This window comes from Pleurodeles waltl, chromosome 12 (genome assembly GCF_031143425.1).
Source record: "Pleurodeles waltl isolate 20211129_DDA chromosome 12, aPleWal1.hap1.20221129, whole genome shotgun sequence".
Taxonomy (NCBI): Eukaryota; Metazoa; Chordata; class Amphibia; order Caudata; family Salamandridae; genus Pleurodeles; species Pleurodeles waltl.
In genome coordinates, this window is record NC_090451.1 from 604,461,193 (window position 1) to 604,479,688 (window position 18,496).

Sequence of the window (18,496 nt, forward strand, 5' to 3'; positions counted from 1 at the left end):
TGCTGATTGGTGCATTATTGTAGTCTTAGTTTCGTTTCCCATTGGCTACTGTTCTTAGCCTTTTGGGATTTGTAGTTTTGACCGCACTATTTAAAATAAATGGAAAAGAGATGCATAACACTTGCCTCCTTGTCTTTAATAATAAGAATTTCCTTCATAAATCACTAGGAAAATCTACATTGTTGCCAGGACCATTAGAACCAAATTTAATTGTGAGTTGGTACCAGAAACTTCCACCTTACAATGCTTAAGGAATAGCCAGTTGTGTGCCATCCCAACCATCATAATCTCTAAAACAATTTAGCTTTTCAGCCGAGTCTGGGGAAGTATGTGGTTTTACCGAACCGCTGTGTACCTTTCCTTAAATTAACTGCCCTGCTATTGTTCATAATGATACTGAGAAATGGTAGGGTCTACTTGCCCAGCTCCAACTTTACCATCAATGTAATTTCACCCTCTTGACATCTGCTGTTGCACAAATGTAACCCTTCCTGCCTGACGTGCAAGGTCAAATAGTCCCTGTGTTAGCGAGACACCCTATTCCTCTTATCCGGTCTATGTGGGCAGCCCTAAAGCAGAAACCATCACCAAATTGCCCGCTTTAAATGTTAAAACTGGTACCATGCCAGTCCAGATAAATTATATCTGCCAAGCAAGAATCACCCTGAATTAGCTAGTCTCACTGCAGTGTAATGACCGAGATATATCTTGCAGCCTCAGGCACAGAGGTCACATTTAGTTGTACTGCAGAGCTTTAAGTCAGATATAATTGAACACCACACCTTAACCAACTAAGCACTAGGCTCATCATCACAAGCAGCAAGTTTCACTCTGCTCCAGATCATCTAACTGCTGTGCAAGGACATAGGAATACCTTGTAAAATCAGGCAGTAAAGTCTCAGTTACTTGCACTGCAAAGCTTTAGGTCGGGTATAATCAAAGTTAAACCTTGATTATCGCAACTCGACTTTCTGGTGTAGTCCCCTTGGTTGAGCCAAGAGGTCTTAACTATGACTCACAGAGTAACCTACTCCACATTTTGATGAGTGTTGGTGCACAGAACGGCGATACCCAAGTCCGCAGGCCTGCCAACAGCAACTGAACACGGAAAGAAACCCCATTAAACTTACCAATACAGGAGTAGTCATCATGTGACTTCAACATATACCATGAGAGCAGTAGCTGCTACACTTATTTGGTTGGCAGAGGGGTCACTGGTCTGATGTCTGGCTACCATTTGTTAAGTGTCAGCAGTGGGCTGACAGGCCAAAACAATATGATTAAAGGAAAGACCGCACATGCTTGCTAGCCTCTGTATGCACGCCGCTAGCACACGCTCAGTCTCAAAAAGAAAATAGTTTCGCCCTGGGCTTGTAATACAACAATTGCATATTCATGGGTGCTTTAATTGCAAGTTGGCACCCTTAAGCAATATGAATACACTGGTCAGTATTACTCAGGGGGCCAACGAGGACTCAATGATGTTTCTCTCTGGTCATATATATTAATTTTCATTCTCCCTCTCTGGCTATTCACCAATTGTGTTTTTATAGGTGAGCATAAAAGAACAAGCATTAGCAAACCCAATAGGGATTGCCTTTTTCCTATATAACTGACTTACATATATTTGAAAAACGTTGGAATAATGTTTATTTTATTAAATTAAAAACAAACAATATTATAACATTTTATAATATGCATAAGCCAGTTACATAGGAAAAAAGAAAGGCAAAACGTATTGGCGTACGGGAAAGACAGCTAATATGGCAGAGGAAGACAGCAGAACAGAGCAGAAGAGGAAAGAAGACGGAAAAAAATGGAAGGGAGAATGCGTGAGAAGACAGAAGACGGTATGCGGAAAGAAAGAAGATGAACGGCCAGCGAAGATGGAGACAGAAGAAGGCATCGAAGAAAGAATACGTCAAAGTAAGAAAACGGCGTGCAGTAAGACAAAGGAAGACAGCAACGAAGAAAGAAAACAGGGAAGACGGCAGCCCTGGCTGTTTAAATAAATGCAGCTCCATATGGTTAAGCTCCTCGCAAGGTGTGATCCCTCAGGACGCTATTGATTCAAGACTATTTCATTTCAGTGTAGTGATGCGGACAGCACACGAAAGCACGTTAGTCTGATCCCTGATGCGTCGTACTTGGCAAGGCTGGCCGCTCGTATCTTGTTTGCTATAGCCCACTAATTTCTCTTTGGGTCGACGACACTTACGTCTCCGGCATACGGAACTCAATATCAGACGCTCCTAATGTTACAGTGCAAAGCCGCGCTTAAGTCGGCCATGCTGAAGTCAGTCAAAACGACGCAGAACAAAAATCTTTCGAAGACGGGTCTCTCTACTGGACGTAAGAATAAAGACACACGTTGTTCAGCGTGCGCATGCCTAGTTAGTTTTGTACGCTACAGCGGGGCGGGGAGAAAAGTCACCTAGGTGTAACTGGGAGATGTAGTTTACACCGCCATCTTTGAAGGCGGCTATTCTCGAGAAACTGGCTTCACTCTCTAGGGGACGGAATGAGACCTCTACTTTGTTGACACGGGGACTTGCAGAGCCTAGAAAAACCTGTTACGGTCGTACAAGTTGGAGGCTTAAATCGTTGAGGCGTCTGCAGGCCCGACGCCCGGGGCTACTGTACCGGGCAGTGCATGCACTGAGGTCTCTTCGCTATGTCTCTGGTGGCCTATGCCAGTAGCGAGGATAGTGACTCGGAACCTGAGCCTCCCGGGACAGAGAAGCAGCGGGGTGGTAGACTGTTTTCAAGTCTGCCACCTCCGCGTACCATCGTGCCCCCCCTGTTCACTTTGGAGGACCCAGCAGAGGTAGACCTTCCTGCCACTCACCGGACTGCGCCCCCGGTACCGCTGAATTCACTCCCTACTCAATCCCGGTTAGGGCTGCCCGCTCCCAAGGCAAGCGGTCTTAACCTGCCCGCCCCCACCGGTGATACTTCTAACCTCCCCGGTGCTAAGAAGAGGGCGGAGCCCGTGAGGATCAGCGCTCCCCAGCTGCATGGACATGATGTGAGTACCGCTAATTTGAGGGAGCTAGATGCAACCTTATACGATTAACTGTCCCTTGGTTGGGGTGATGTTAGAGGTGGGAGAGCCGACTCAAGTGTCTGGCTCGTAGCTTAGATACCATGGTCAAGCCAAGCCCTGAAAATATTTGATGTGTAAATAGTATAACAAGCAACACGTTAAAAGTCTCTTTAAAAACTGAAATACGTTTTATGTTTTTTTTTAACATGTCAAAGATTTGCCTTTAATTAGTCACATTATAGTATTGCTTTGAGAAGTACGTATTTAAAGTGATAGTTTTTAAACATGACCCATCAGTGAACTTAGAAAGCAAGACAATTTTCATGCAAACTCAGTATGTGGCAGAGATCATTATAAAGTAACATTATCGACCAGTACATCAAATGCAATAGGTTTTTATACAACTGGTGTTGTGATCTCACATATTTGAAAGTGCTTTTTGTTAGACGATTATGAAGAAAAAACAGTTTTGGTGAAATCAAATATTTGCCTAAAATCACACTATTTAAACCATTAAGCCGTGATTTATTCCGGTTTTACTTTGTACAAATCAACCCTTAAATGGGTATCTGTTTGTCCTTCATCAAGTTACTTTTTTTTTTTTTTATAGTGGAAACTGGAACTGAAGGGATTGGAGTGCTTTTCATGAGCACAAGTTTACATTACACAAGGTTATTATTATTATTAATTGTTTATAGGTATGGGAAGTTGGAGCGAATTGCCCAAAATCACAGGCTGTGGACCTGACGCTGAGACTCAAACCGGGTTCCCCAGCTCCAGTGTCGGCAGCTCTGGTCATAACTTCACATCCAGGATACAGAGAGGGAGGCAGGCAGAAGCCACATGAAAGCTCGGCACGTTGTTGGGCTTGGGTTTCTACAGGACCTTGAGCTGAGCCACGCTTCAGGCTGGTGCCTGGCTTGAGCCTTCAGTGCCTCACCAACCTCAAAGTGTTGTGGAAGTTATGGGCTCTGTCACCAGAGCATGGAGACTGAAATTATGCATACAGACGCAAGCTCACGAAGATAGTGTGGTATTAATTATTTGTGATGCGTTAAAAGCAAGTATGCCAGAACCAGTCTGTTTCGCCATGGCAAGCTGGTGCACAGGTAATTGTTTAAAACAACCCTTTTCAAGATGGCAGCTAGGTGTTACGAATCATATGTACATAAGTGGCTTTCATTTTTTATTTATTTACCTGTCCAAGATGGCAGGTACCCATCTAGGAGTGGATTAACCCCTTAGCTGCTGGGACTCACCCCTGCGCACCGCCCCCCCCCCCCCCCCCCCCCCCCCCCCAAATAAAAGTGCTGAACCATTTTTCAGCTATTTGGGGTAGTTCGCGCTTAGGCTTTCATAACTTTTTGTCCACATAAGCTATCCACGCCATATTTGTCCTTTTTTCCCAACATCCTAGGGATTCTAAAGGTACTCAGAGTTTATGGGTTCCCCTGGAGGAAACCAATAAATTAGCCAAAATACAACTAACATTTTATTAAAATGGGGAAAAAAGGCTGCAGAAGAAAGCATGTGGTCAACAAAGGGTTTGGTTGCTAAAGTCACCATCTTCCCAGCTTTCAGGAACAGGCAGACTTGAATCAGAAACCCTCTTTTTTCAACACAGTTTTGGCATTTTACTGGGTCATACCCCATTTTTACTATTTTTGGTGCTTTTAGCCTACTTCCAGTTAGTGACAGAAATGGGTGTGATTCCGGACAGCTAAACATTTCTATAAAGTAGACAAAATTCTGAATTCAGCAAGGGGTATTCGTGTAGATCCTACAAGGTTTTCCTACAGAAAATACGAGCTGAAATATAAAAAATATTGAAATTGAGGTGAAATAAACAGCAATTTTTCTCCACATTTTACTCTGTAACTTTTTCTTGCGATGTCAGATTTTTGAAAGCAATATACCGCTACATCTGCTGGACTCTTATGGTTGCGGGGATATATGGGGCTTGTAGGTTCATCAAGAACTCTAGGTACTCAGAACTAATACAGAAGCTGCACCTTGCAAAGGGTTTTCATTGTATACAGGGTAGACAGCAATTCATTTGGTGAAATATAAAGAGTGGAAAAATGGGTATCAAGAAAACCTTTGTATTTCCAAAATGGGCACAAGATAAGGTGTTGAGAAGCAGTGGTTACTTTCACATTTCTGAATTCTGGGGTCCCCATAATAGCATGTGAATTACAGGGCATTTCTCAAACAGACATATTTTTTACACACTGTCTTACATTTGGAAGGAAAAAAATGTAGAGAAAGACAAGGGGCGATAACACTTGTTCTGCTATTCTGCGTTCCCCCAAAATGGTACCTCACTTGTGTGGGTAGGCCTAATGCCCGCAACAGGAAACACAACATGGACACATCACATTTTTATATTGAAATCTGATGTGTGTTTTCGGAAAGTGCCTATCTGTGGATTTTGGCCTCTAGCTCAGCCGGCACCTAAGGAAACCTACCAAACCTGTGCATTTTTTTAAAACTAGACACCTAGGGGAATCCAAGATGGGGTGACTTGTAGGGCTTTCACCAGGTTCTGTGACCCAGAATCCTTTGCAAACCTCAAAATTTGGCCCAAAAAACACTTTTTCCTCACATTTCGGTGATAGAAAGTTCTGGAATCTGAGAGGGGCCACAAATTTCCTTCCACCCAGCATTTCCCCCAGTCTCCTGCGACACCTGCGTTTTTGGTCCTGGGCTCAGCAGCCATCTAGGGAAACCTGCCAAACCCAAACATTTCTGAAAACTAGACACCTGAGGGAGTCCATGGAGTTGTGACTTGCGTGGATCCCCCAGTGTTTTCTTACCCAGAATCCTCAGCAAACCTCAAATTTAGCTAAAAAAAACCAACTCATTTTCCCACATTTCTGTGTGGGATCACTGCACCGGCACAAATTTCCTACCACCCAACGTTCTCCTTAGTCTCCTGATGATAAAAATGATACATCTCATCACTTGTATAGGTGGGCCAAGTGCCTGTGACTGGGAAGAGCCCAAAACATGTCGAAAATGAGGGGGAACCAAAGTGGGTCTAGAAGGGCAGTTTGAAAAAAACATATTTAGGCTGACATGTGGGGCAGAATTTTCATCGGTATAGATGCAGCAATGCTGAGTGGTAGACATTTTGTGGATTCCGGAAGGTTCCATCACAAAAATGGGGTAAAAATGTGCGATTTCAAGCAAAGTTGGAGGCTTGCAGAGCGGTGTGGGAAAGAAAATGGTGTAGGCTGCAAGTGAAGCACACCACCCTGGACTCACCCAGATGTTTAGTTGTCAGATGTATCTAGGTCTCATAGACTTTTCTACATGGCAGCGTCCCAAAGTCCAAAAAGTGCAGCCCTCACCATTCCAAGTGGGACGATTTTGAGAGTTAGACAAGCTCTCATGGTCCAAGTGTAAAACCAAACCCCAAAATATTCAAATGTCCTCTTGCTTGCCATGGGATAAGATGTTTTAGTGTGCGGGGGAAGAGCTGAAAGATTGTACCCCCTTCAGTTGGGGTGGGGGCATAACCATGCCCATATTGGTTGGTAGCCACCACCCACTATTTTTTTAATTTTTTAAAATTCCCTGGCATCTAGTAGGCCCCGGTGGGCAGAACAACTTAACTTTGTCCCCATTTATTTGGGGTGGGGTTTTTTGAAAAAAAAAAATCTTCCCTGGTCGGCTTTCTTTCCCCCTCGGGACAGATAGGCCTTCCAAAAATAGGGGGCAGAAATGGCCAACAGTAATGTTCCCCCATGGGGAGCGAACCTTGCCCAAGGGGTTGCCCCCCAAACAAAACACACACACACATACCAATCCCTGGTGCCTAAGTGGTTTCTGTCTCACCTGGGGGTTGATCGTCCTAATAGAAATAGGCCGATCTGCCTCCAAGGGGGGCAGAAATGGCTTAAAATAAATTTGTCCCTCAGGGGAGCGACCCTTGCCTAAGGGTCACTTACTTTACGTGAAACTTACGTAAAAAAAAAAATCTCTGGTGTCTAGCGGCTTCTGCCCCCCTTGGGGGTAGAATGGCCTAATTTAAAATAGGTCGATCTGCCGCTTGGCGTGGGGCAGGAAAGGCCTAAAACTGCCCCCCAGGAGAGTGACCCTTGCTCAAGGCCTAATAATATATTGCTCCCCTTATAAATAGGAAAAAAACCAAAAAACATCCCTGGTGTCTAGTGGCATTTCTGTAGCCCGATCACTTCACGATTGGGCTGCAGAAATGCTCACAGACATGAAAGGAAAGGCCATTCCTTTCCTTTCATGTCTCTGTGCGGCCCCCAGTCCCAGGATTGGAAGAGAAATGCAAAGCATTTCCGATTGAGCTTCCAGCGCAGTGGGGGCGGCCTCGGATAAGGTCAGCGCACAATTGCGTGCAGTCATCAGCCGTCACTTGGGTGTGGGGGGGTGGCGGCGGTGGAAGGGGAAGCGATTTCCCCTTCCTGCCCTGGGGGAGTGGGGGTCTTTGGCTTCCAAGGGGTTATTCTGCATAGAAGATTAAATAACATTGCATGGTTGAACAATAAACAGTTGAACGAGCAGACAGCATCAGCCTTGAACATGTGCTACAATACATGAATTTATATATTTTTTTTGTTTTTTAAGGAAAAAAACAGAGTGAGAGAGAAATCGCCCACGCAGTGCAACCATGTTTCTGTCAGTGCCACCAGACCAGGGATAGGCCCAGTAAATTAGTTTTGCGGGCTACTTTTGCTGACTTAAATACAAAAAATAACATTAATCTCTCTTAATAAATCTGCTGTAGCAATTCCCCCTCTGATGATTTTATAAATCATCACAGTCCACACTACACTATTCTCTATAGATTGTTCATTATTTTCGGTTTATTGTTCTTCATCTCCTCCAAGGCTTTCAGTTCATCGAATATTTTTGAGTTTATCTCTTTCAAAGTAGTTTCTTCTCTCTTCCTCTTCCTGATCGTCGTCTATTCAACAACCACATCTCAACTTATTTTTTTGAAAAAGACCGCTTCAAACAGTTTTAGTACAAGAAAAGACTAATTTATCTAGGAATAATTATAATGATAGTTGTTAGTGTTGGTTTCATCAACCCTCTGCCGACATCACCGAAGGGTTCACCAATACTTGCAGTTCCTTTTCCAGGAGTACTGAACTATTAACCAACCACTTCCCAAGCACCAGTCTCCTTTAAACTTTTAGCTTCACGTTTAAAATTAGTTACGTAATTAATACATTAATTAATTAGCATGTTAAATGTGCAATTCAGCTTGATGTTTATTACCCCGACACACCACCTTCTTTCGCAAGTAAAATATATAAAGTAATTTGGGTCTGAATAACCATTGCATGAATGGCAATCGTTTCTTCATTAACCTTCGTTAAAACTCCTGCATTATTAGTAGGTAACCTATATAGTAAATTAGACAACTTTCTATTCATCACATCATTTCATTCATTTCACTCACACGATGCACTCTTTGAAAAACTAATGCTTAATAGCAGGATCCTACCTAGTAATTTGGAATATTAAAATAAGCTGTTTTACCATAGACATGAGATGCCTCTGAATATAGGATCATGACCCAACATATAATGTCTGCTAACTCTATAACAATAACTGCACTCACTTATTCCAGTAGTTTCTGAAGCTTCCAGACAGCATGGTTCTCACAAACCATACAATTAACTCCCGTCTTTTGATTACTTTTAAGTCTAAGATGCATCTCAGAATTTCTAAACCTCCAGCTTCTTCTTGGAATTGAATCCCTCTCGCTGAAACAACTCTTCTAATTTTTACTCTTCTTTAATTAAAGTCTCTAATAAAATAGTTCTCAGTGTCACTCATCTTACACACACTCTTCTCATTAGTTGTGTTAAGAGGATTGAGTCAAATATAGTGTAGGTCTATTATTATTGTTAAAGTGAACTCACATTCTTAACCCTAGAGGCCTCTTGAACGGCAGTTCATAGTCTGCCTCGAACTTCACCAGTAATGCCTGCAATAGAATTGGAAAATACACAGTATATGACAATACATAGCACAGAGGGAGTTGTAGGTATGTTACACCCCTCTAAAACAGGTAGTGGTGTACCAGTATAACATTGGATACATAATACTTTTGTATTCAGAAAGTAAACTGACATAAGTAGTATTCTTAAAATTTGAATCATCAACAACTGTGTGATCAAATCTAAGCCTTTTGTAACAGAGTTATAAATAGGGCTTTCCATTTTATGGTGTTTTATATATATAATATATTTATTTTACATCTCCATCTGTATCCTTCTTTATGTTTTGCAAATGTTATCTTTATTCATATTTATTGTTGGTTTTGTGAATAAATTAAGTTGAAACAAGTTTGTTTCCTCATTTATTTAACTTCTAAATGTTCATTCATGCTTGAACACCCATATATGATAAATCAATGCACTTATATGAAAACATGGACATTTTAGTATCAAGGTTGCACATATCTCCTGCGTTTAAGCCTCTTTACTAACATTTCCTTCTGTTTTTTTAACACCTTACATGTCAGTCTGCACAGCTGTGGCCTGGCAGTCATGACTAACAGTATTTAGAGTCTCTAAAAAAAAAAAAAAAAAAAAAAGAATCAATTGTCCGTTTTCATCCACGTTTGCAAATAAGTACAGACAGGAAAATAAATGTTTTTCTCTCCATCTGTAAAAAATCATTAAAAACAAAAAACAGGAAGCTTTAATTGTAATGTAAATTATTTTTGCAACAGGAGTGTATAAACTCACTAAACTGCAAATTAAAACTAATGATATGGGAATCATACAAAATGTGTTACAAATAGCCATCTTTTTCTATTAAAAACGTCTCAAAAACTAAGGGCCTGATTACGAGGCTGACGGTCCAAGGACCGCCAGCCTCGATAGTGACAGTTGGATCACCTGAACTTTGGCAGTCTGACCGCCACATTACAACCCTGGTGGGCGGACCCACCAGGGGAGTGGTGTCCCCGCCAGAAACATGGTTCCCAACTTGGTAACAGCGGTCGAAGTTGTAACCAGCCAGGGCGGCACCGAACCTAGCACCTCTTGGCTGATTACAACCCCCCTTTCCACGAGCCTTTTCATAACGGGGACCCTGCCTTGAAATGGCTGGCGGAAAGCCAGTACAGAGGCCCCCCTGCCCAGCACCATCGGAATGCTCCCTGGCTGCACTGCAGACAGTGCGCGTACCAATGGTGCTGGTTTGTTATGGTATGACGGTGGTGTCCTCTGCATGGCTTTGGTAGTCGACATTTAGGAACGCCAAAATCGTAAGGAGGCCTTAAATCTTTAAAAGGTGCAAAAATTCAAAACCAATTCTTCAAAAAATCTATCTTCAGTTCTCAAAATGAATCAAGAAAAGAAGATCCAGGTACACAGTTCAAGAGTACAGTTTATAAGTTAAGTGTAGACACAACACTATGGCCCTCATTATGAGTTTGGCGGGTGGCAGGGAATTACAGCCGCTAGGCTGTTGACTGGCGGCAACCATGCTGTGTCGGCGGTCGGACCGTGCCAGCTCTGCCACAGTCGTAATGTGGCAGTCGGACCGCCAGACACGTAATGAGGGCCTAAATTCAGCAGGATTCCTAAGGTGTAAAATCAATTTTCTTCATAGCAGGCATTCATCTATTAAAAAAATGTGAGTATAAGGGAAAAATTTTTGAACTCAACTTCTAACTTTATTTTCTAATCCAAGAGTTTTACAGGCACGCTTATGAAAAATCAGAAATTTTATTTTCAAGATTCAAAATTCAGCATCACTATTCAATCAAGAAATATTTCGGTGTAGATCACCATCATTCTTGGCTCATGTTTATTCATGGAAGTTCTTCCAACAGAAATCAATTGTCTGCTCAGATAAATGTCTATTTCTTCTGGTTCCATTTTTGACAGATATGTTCAGTCAGGTGCAGGGTACTTTCTGTTTGGCACTCTTACTACTGTTGATATTTTGTTCTTTGGTGTTTCATCATTCAGATATGTTATTGTTCCCAACGCTCTTCTTCTGTCTTTGGCATCTTCAGACCAATTGGCTCAAATCAAACTTTCATCTCTTGTTACTGGAACACAATGAATTGTTCTCTTAAGTTTTCAGAGTTTGTAAGTTTTTTTTTTTTTTTTTTCCTGGTCTTGTTATTTTTGTTCTCCCCTTCTAGATCCACATAACGTGCTTGAGCATGACTTTGTGAATGAGTGGTTTGTGTCACCACTTCTTCATCCTTGCTCTTTGTTGATTCACTTTTGCACACCTCCACAGCAGTTCATCACATTTCACAACCGTGTCTTTCACCAAAATTACTTGTAAGGGCCCCCTTCCATAGAGGCTCGAGGTAGTTCTTTCTGACATGTCTTCACCACAACCCAGTCTCCAAGTTCTAGGTCATGTCACTGTTCTTCACTTGCTGAACGTGTACCCAAATTCACCTTGAGAGAGAAAGAGAGAGAGTACCACATCAGCCAAACTCTTGCATTAATCCAGAACTAAATAATCAGTTATGTTCACAAGTGCATCTGAAGGAATTCCAGGAATCCTCATGGGTCAGCCCATCAGACTCTTAAGGAGGAGATAAGCCAGTGGTCTTGTTGGGTGTGCCACTTATACTTGATAGCACCAAGGGAAGGGCATCATGCCATTTCAATGTTGCTGATGTGCAAACCTTTGCGAGCTTTGCTTTCAGGAAACCATTTGCTCTCTCCACAACTCTTGATGCTTCTTGGTGATATCCACAATGGAGAGTGTTCCACCTTCTGTGCCCTGCTAAGAATCCCCATAAACTAATTTCTAAAATGTGTTCTCCTATCTGACTCTAAAGAAGTTGGCAAATTGAATCTAGGTTTCATCTTCCTCAACAAAAAGCTTGTCTACATTGAGTGTATTGCTTCTCCTGGTTGGTTAGGCCTCTACTCATCTGCTGTACAAACAACTACCAAAATGTACCTCAAATTATTACATGGCTATATTGTTACAAAATCTGTTTGTAATCTTGTGAAAGATCCATCAAAATTCCCTACATGACTCATAATAACTTCTATCTTCCTACCTACGTTCATTTAGTGGCAGGTAATGCACCTTGACAAAGTGCATCTGCAACAACCCTGAAACATTGATTCAAATAATATTTCTTAAACAGTGACAACATCGTGTCTCGTCCCACTTATGTGAGTACTTGAAGATAATTTGCTGTCTGAAACAACATTGAATCATACTAAACAAATAGTTTATTTATGGAAGCTCATACCTCTTCAGCATCTTTTGAATAACTTGTTTTTTCTCATCCTTTTTTAGGATGAGCCTGCGTCGCATGCGCTTGCGCATGCTTTTCGCTAAGCGAGACACTTTAGTAATTAAAAAAGGCTCGGAGCCCTGTCCACGTCACGTCAGTGTCTGTCATTGGCTTGTGGGCTTGCCAATTAGAATCTGCTTGATTTCATTAGTGGAAGGCATGGATGCGTCATGCCTTTTCCAGTGGATAGCCCTTCTCGAGCGCATCGACCAAGTACAGAAAACATGCAAGGCTCGCTGTTTTCTGTCCGGCTCGTGGACTACTTTTTCTCTATTTTCCCAGTGCGATCGCGCTTGGGAGAAGTCGAGCGCTTGTTACGCAGCTAATTGCACTTTTTCTGGTTAGTACATAAAAAGACTTTTGCCGATAGGTTTCATTACCAGTGAAAAGTCGGGTTAGGAGTTTACAACGCTATCAGTTCTAACACTAACAAACGCGAGACACGTTGCATTGCAAATGCTTGTTTAAAATCTTCTTACACCCTGCTCTGCAGTTCCCTCAACTCCTTGAGTGACTGACTTGACATAGACAAGAAACTACTGACATTTTCTGTTTCGTATTCCCAATGTACCACACAAAAGAGCTCAGTAATTTGCAACTTCGTCTGTGAAGATATTTCCAGACTAAATCATGTCATCTTTACTCGTGTATGTGTCACATTTAACAACAGCAATCTTCCTCAGGCAATGGCATAAGCGTTGCAGGATTCAAAGTATTGCAACATTTAAGTGAAATGTTTTCTGCTGCCAGTGTAATCTGCTCATATTTAGTCAAGCAACTATTTGTAAGCTGTCGAGTACGACTCAGCCATTTCCCAAATGAATGAGGAACCAGCACAATAAGTGGGTATTCTGTTATAGTCATTTCACTTTGCACAATTACCTGAGAAGTAGCAGGAACACTTTTCGTGCATCCAAGAAGTGAGGTGGCCACCGCATCTAGTGTAGAAGACACATTCCCCCCCATGTGTGTGTAGACTGAAAGTTCTCTCCCTTCTTAAGCATGACAGCATAAAAGATCTTTCTCATAATTTTGCATTCCTGAAGCAGGGCAGCTACGGAAGCTGTACTTGAGCTGCAGGAAAGCTTGCAAACATTAATTGACCAAAGGCACTGGCTCCATCCCATCACGTGACCCCATATCCCTAAAAAAAAAAAAATCCTTCCTTCTTTCTATTGGGTTGGTGGATTCATTTTCAGAATTGCACAAATGTGTTCTTTTGACACTCTCCTCGCTCCCTTCTCAATCTGGTGTCCCAGATACATCAGTTGTTCCTGACAGTTCTGTAATTTAGCAAGGGGCACTTATTGCCTATTTTCAGTTAGAAGGTTTAGCAATGTATTTGTTTCAAGCCACAGTGCTCTCTTGTTTTGGCTGCGACCAACTGATCGTCTGTCTATTGAATTAGCAGTAAGTCACAGGGTAAATTTAGAGTTTTCAGACCATTCTTTAGGATTTGGCAGGAGATTGAAGTACTGTATGCATAGTGCTGTGGGATTCTACACCAACCAAAACTTTGTGGAATCTGAATGCCAAGATATATTGACTATCTTCATGAAGATGAATTAAACAAAATGCTTGACACCTATCATTGACTATAAATCACTAAGTGTCTGCATGAATCTGAAACGATATCACAGCACAGTTCAGTACCATGGGACAACAAAAAATAACTATGTAATTTATTTTGCGCATGTCTTGTCCTATCCACCATTTATGGTAGACTTCTTTGTTCCAGTGATCAGAGTTATAAGGGCTCCCTATGCTTATTTTAGAATTTCTTTTCTAACTCAATTTATCAGTAACAAGTATTATTTCCTTCTCTGCGTCATGAGTATGCTTGAATTGAATTCTCTGCGTCATACGAAAGCTTGATTTGCAGGGATATGCTGCATTACTGTTAGAATGATGAGCACTGTCTCTCAGCTTTGATCAATCTATTTAACTGAAAAATCACCACAAACCTCATTATTCACAGTATGTCTTATATCCGGAGATAAGTCTTCCTATGTAAAAAACAAAGGCAGGTAACATTTTAACTGTTGACTCTCATGATCTTATTTTAGAGTCAGCGTCTTCATCCTTTGTGTGATTTTATGTACACCGGATGGTGTTGCGATTCAGACAAAGACAATTCTCACAGGAATTCGCATTCAGATGACCTGGGCTTTTCCAACTGATTATACATTTGTGATTATTCATAATTGGACCAACTTTTACTGGGGCATTAGCTGACAGCTCCGTCTTTAAGAAACTCCTAATGAAGCTGCAAATTTAGAAAAATCATCAGTAATCACTGAAGTTATTTGTTGAAATCTTTAACTGTGTTGGAAACCTTGGGTACTAGGCTGTTGCCTAAAGGGTGCTGAATGCATATTCCGATTGAACTGACACAACTTTGCTTACAACCTGTTAGAGCTGGGGCAGCTGATTGTGTCATCTCTTCATGCAACATCTGATTCATGTTCTGCTGCATTTGGGGAACCATTTGTGAGTTCAGTTCAAATCTATTTGAATTAAACCTGCAATCGCATTTCGAATGGGCAGCATTTCCAAGATGTGGCACGGGCAATTTCTCATCTGTACATTATTCATATTTTATCTCTAAAAGCCTTTACCTCTACCACGAGGACCCCCATTTCCACCTTGAACAGACTGCATGCCATTGCTTTCTGTATTAACACCAACTCAGCACCAGCATCAAAAACCAAAACCTGATGTCTGGAAATCTTACTTTAATGGTTGTTTTCTTCTTAGGATTGCAACGGTCTGTATAATACTTTGCGTCAAAGTGCATTTCGGCAAGCATGCACACTACCCCAGACCCCAAAAAGGATTAGTGGTGAATTAGTATAGGAAAATATAAGTTAATTTGAGCGGTGGACATGCAAGTCTGTTACTTAGATTGAGTAGGATAATGGCGGGATAGAAGAGGGAAGAGTCTAGAAAGCGTTATATGGTAGATCATACCAGTAAGAAGAGGCCTGGGATGAGTAGAAAGAGAGATAGAGGAGCAGAAGTGTGGAATTTAATAAAATATCTACTTGTCCATGGGACAGGTTGATTGTTAAATTTGCTTGTCCTGTAAAAAAATGTACTTGTCCCTTTAGTGCCACGACAAATTATGGTAGCAATCTCAGTATGTAAGAGCTCTGATAATAGCCTCTCTGATTCTACCAGGGCTACTACTATAGCAGGACTTGAATACTTGCAATTTCAAACCTTACTATAGCAATTTCCTTATTTTGCCACCTTTTCTGTAGATCTACACACTGGGCGGAGAAAACAGTAAGCAATAGTTCCAGGACTGGAATGCCTTTGAGTCTGCAAACCTACTAACTTGCTTGTTTTAAGGATTTTCACCAGCTCTTCTCTAATCTTTTCTCATAATGAGAGAGGTTGGAAATTTACTCCTGACAATGGCAGTAGTAGAAGTTCTTTCAGGGTTTGGAAAAAAGTGGTTGGAGGGAAAGTGAACTTGCAAATGCTCAATAGATTTTCACATGAGCAAATCTATACATGCATATTTGCTCGTGCTCAAATACAGTTCACAAATATTTTCTAGGAGTACGATTTCCTGATTTACTTGGGAATTCATGAAAGCCACTAATTCAAAGACATATACCATGGGTGCACTTTTGTGACTTTCTTCATGAATTGGGTCCCTAATTAGAACTGACTTTAACAAAGATTTTGTTTTTATTAAACTTCTATTTCTCTCTCTATCTATCGGCTGGCTTTTCTGCGAGTGATCGCATTCTGCTCTTCCACAAGGAGCACATTGACACACAAAGTAGTTTTGTTCAGTGCCAGGAACTACTGTGGCAATCAGTGGCGTAACGAAACTGGAGGGGTGGGCCCCTGCAAAGAACATGGAGGCCCTCCCCCTTCAGATTCACTCAGGGCCGGTCCTGTGCTGAGGAGGCCCCCTGACTGTGGCTGCAGGGCCTTTGTTACACCATTGGTGACAATGTGTGCTTTTTGAGACCAAAAACGTTTCTTTTAATTTTGCCACTGATTGTTACAATGTGAGGGCCTGGCAGCTCCCACGACAAAAAAGTGTTTCAAAAGCCATATCAAAACAAGACACACATTTACGAAACCAAAAGACTCACAAAACATGGTGGATCGGCTGGCTTTGCAAGTGCATGTTTATTTTCATGCTTCCCATAATCTTGCTGAAGGTGCACAGCTTTTCCATTAGGAGTTTTTTGGAAATACAAGCATGCATCAACACATTTTACTAAATGACACTTCGAATAAATGGCACTGAAAATTTCATAGTAGTGAAACGTTTTTTCCTACTTGCATTTTTTCGGAACATTTAATTTTGAAAGCAAAGAATCCTCACTCTTGCTTACAAGCTTCCGCGAACATTTGCATCTAGTCTAGTCTAGTCAGTAGTGCAGTGTGACCTTTAAAATGCTTATTTACAGCGCTCACCCTAATAATGAAGGCTTTTCATAAATGAACCATAAATACAAGTTCGAACAACATTACCTTTGGACACACATATTACCTCAACTGCAGACAATTGGGTTTGGGATGAGTCAAAGGAGGGATGCATGAGGGAAAAACTGAGAAAGGGTTGCTTGGGAGATCATAGTATTAAAATTAGGTTTGGGGTGATCCAAGGAGGTATAGAAAAGGAAAGGGTCTAGAAAGGGCTATTTTGGAGATCATAGTAGTAGAATGAGGTTTGGGATCAGTCAGAGAGTGAAAGGTAGAGGATATATTGAGAGGTATAGGGTGAGATATAGAGTAGTGCATTTGAGAGAGTCAAAGGTATTTTTTCTTCTAAGGTAGGAGGAAAGTAATTATTATATAGAAGTATAAGTACATAGAGTATATATGTATAAGGAGGATAAGGTTGCATGATTTAAAGTTGTATTTTATAAACTCAGGCTTCCAAGTGTTGCTGTACTTTAAGCAAATTTTTTGTGTAGTTTTAGAACTTTTTAAATTGTAGATTTTCAGTATGTTAATAGTGAAGCATTTGTAGATAAAATAATGATAATATTTACATATTGGGATAAATAAAACAGAGATCCATAAGCATCTAATCAAATAACTTACATGAAAACTATGTTGTGACCTCTACATGTTAAGCATAGAATAATGTGTGTGTGTTTTTATGTGTATATATGCGTATGTTTGTGTGTGTACATATAGATATGTATATATAATAATGTACACACACACCATAAGTAATAAATACATTTGTAATGCAGGCCTAAAGAATAAATATTTAAAAAAAACATAATTATACATATTTGTACAAAGAAATACATACATGTAGATATATATTATAGGAAAATGGCTCCTTGTTGCAATCCCCCCCCCCCCCCCACACACTTTTTGCCTGCTGTTGATGCTGACTTGACTGAGAGTGTGCTGGGACCCTGCTAACCAGGCCCCAGCACCAGTGTTCTTTCACTAAAAATGTACCATTGTTTCCACAATTGGTACACCCCTGGCTCACAGATAAGTCCCTTGTAAAAGGTACCAGTGGTACCAAGGGCCCTGTGAACAGGGAAGGTCCCTAAGGGCTGCAGCATGTGTTGTGCCACCCTAAGGGGCCCCTCACCTAACACATGACACTGCCATTGCAGATTGTGTGTGTTGGTGGGGAGAAAAAGGGAAAGTCGACATGGCATCACCCTCAGGGTGCCATGCACACAAAATACTGCCTGTGGCATAGATAAGTCACCCTCTGGCAGGCCTTAAAGCCTTAAGGCAGGGTGCACTATACCACAGATGAGGGCATAGCTGCATGAGTTATATGCCCCTACAGTGTCGAAGTCCATTCTTAGACATTGTAAATACAGTGTGGCCATACTAAGTATATGGTATGGGAGTTTGTCAAAACAAACTCCACAGTTCCATAATGGCTACACTGAACACTGGGAAGTTTGGTATCAAACTTCTCAGAATTATGAACTCACACTGATTCCAGTGCTGGATTTATTAAAAAATGCACACAGAGGGCATCTTAGAGATGCCCCCTGTATTTTACCCAATCCTTCAGTGCAGGACTGACTTGTCTGTGCCAGCCTGCCACAGAGAGACGAGTTTCTGACCCCCCGGGGTGAGATCCTTTGTGCTCTCTGGGGCCAGAACCAAAGCCTGCACTGGTTGGAGGTGCTTCACACCTCCCCCCTGCAGGAACT

At 41.5% G+C, this 18,496-nt stretch overlaps 1 protein-coding gene across 2 annotated transcripts in view; it reads left to right on the forward strand.

Moving 5' to 3' along the window:
- The first annotated feature begins 1,737 nt into the window (after positions 1-1,737).
- PRCC (proline rich mitotic checkpoint control factor) overlaps positions 1,738-18,496 on the forward strand; it is a 109,298-nt gene continuing 92,539 nt past the window's right edge. The window contains exon 1 of one of the 2 annotated variants that reach the window (XM_069217849.1): positions 1,738-3,028. In XM_069217849.1, coding sequence (XP_069073950.1) covers positions 2,675-3,028 — 354 coding nt within the window. In that variant the 5' untranslated portion in view covers positions 1,738-2,674. The remainder of the gene's footprint in view (positions 3,029-18,496) is intronic. The other variant, XM_069217848.1, reaches the window with a different exon arrangement.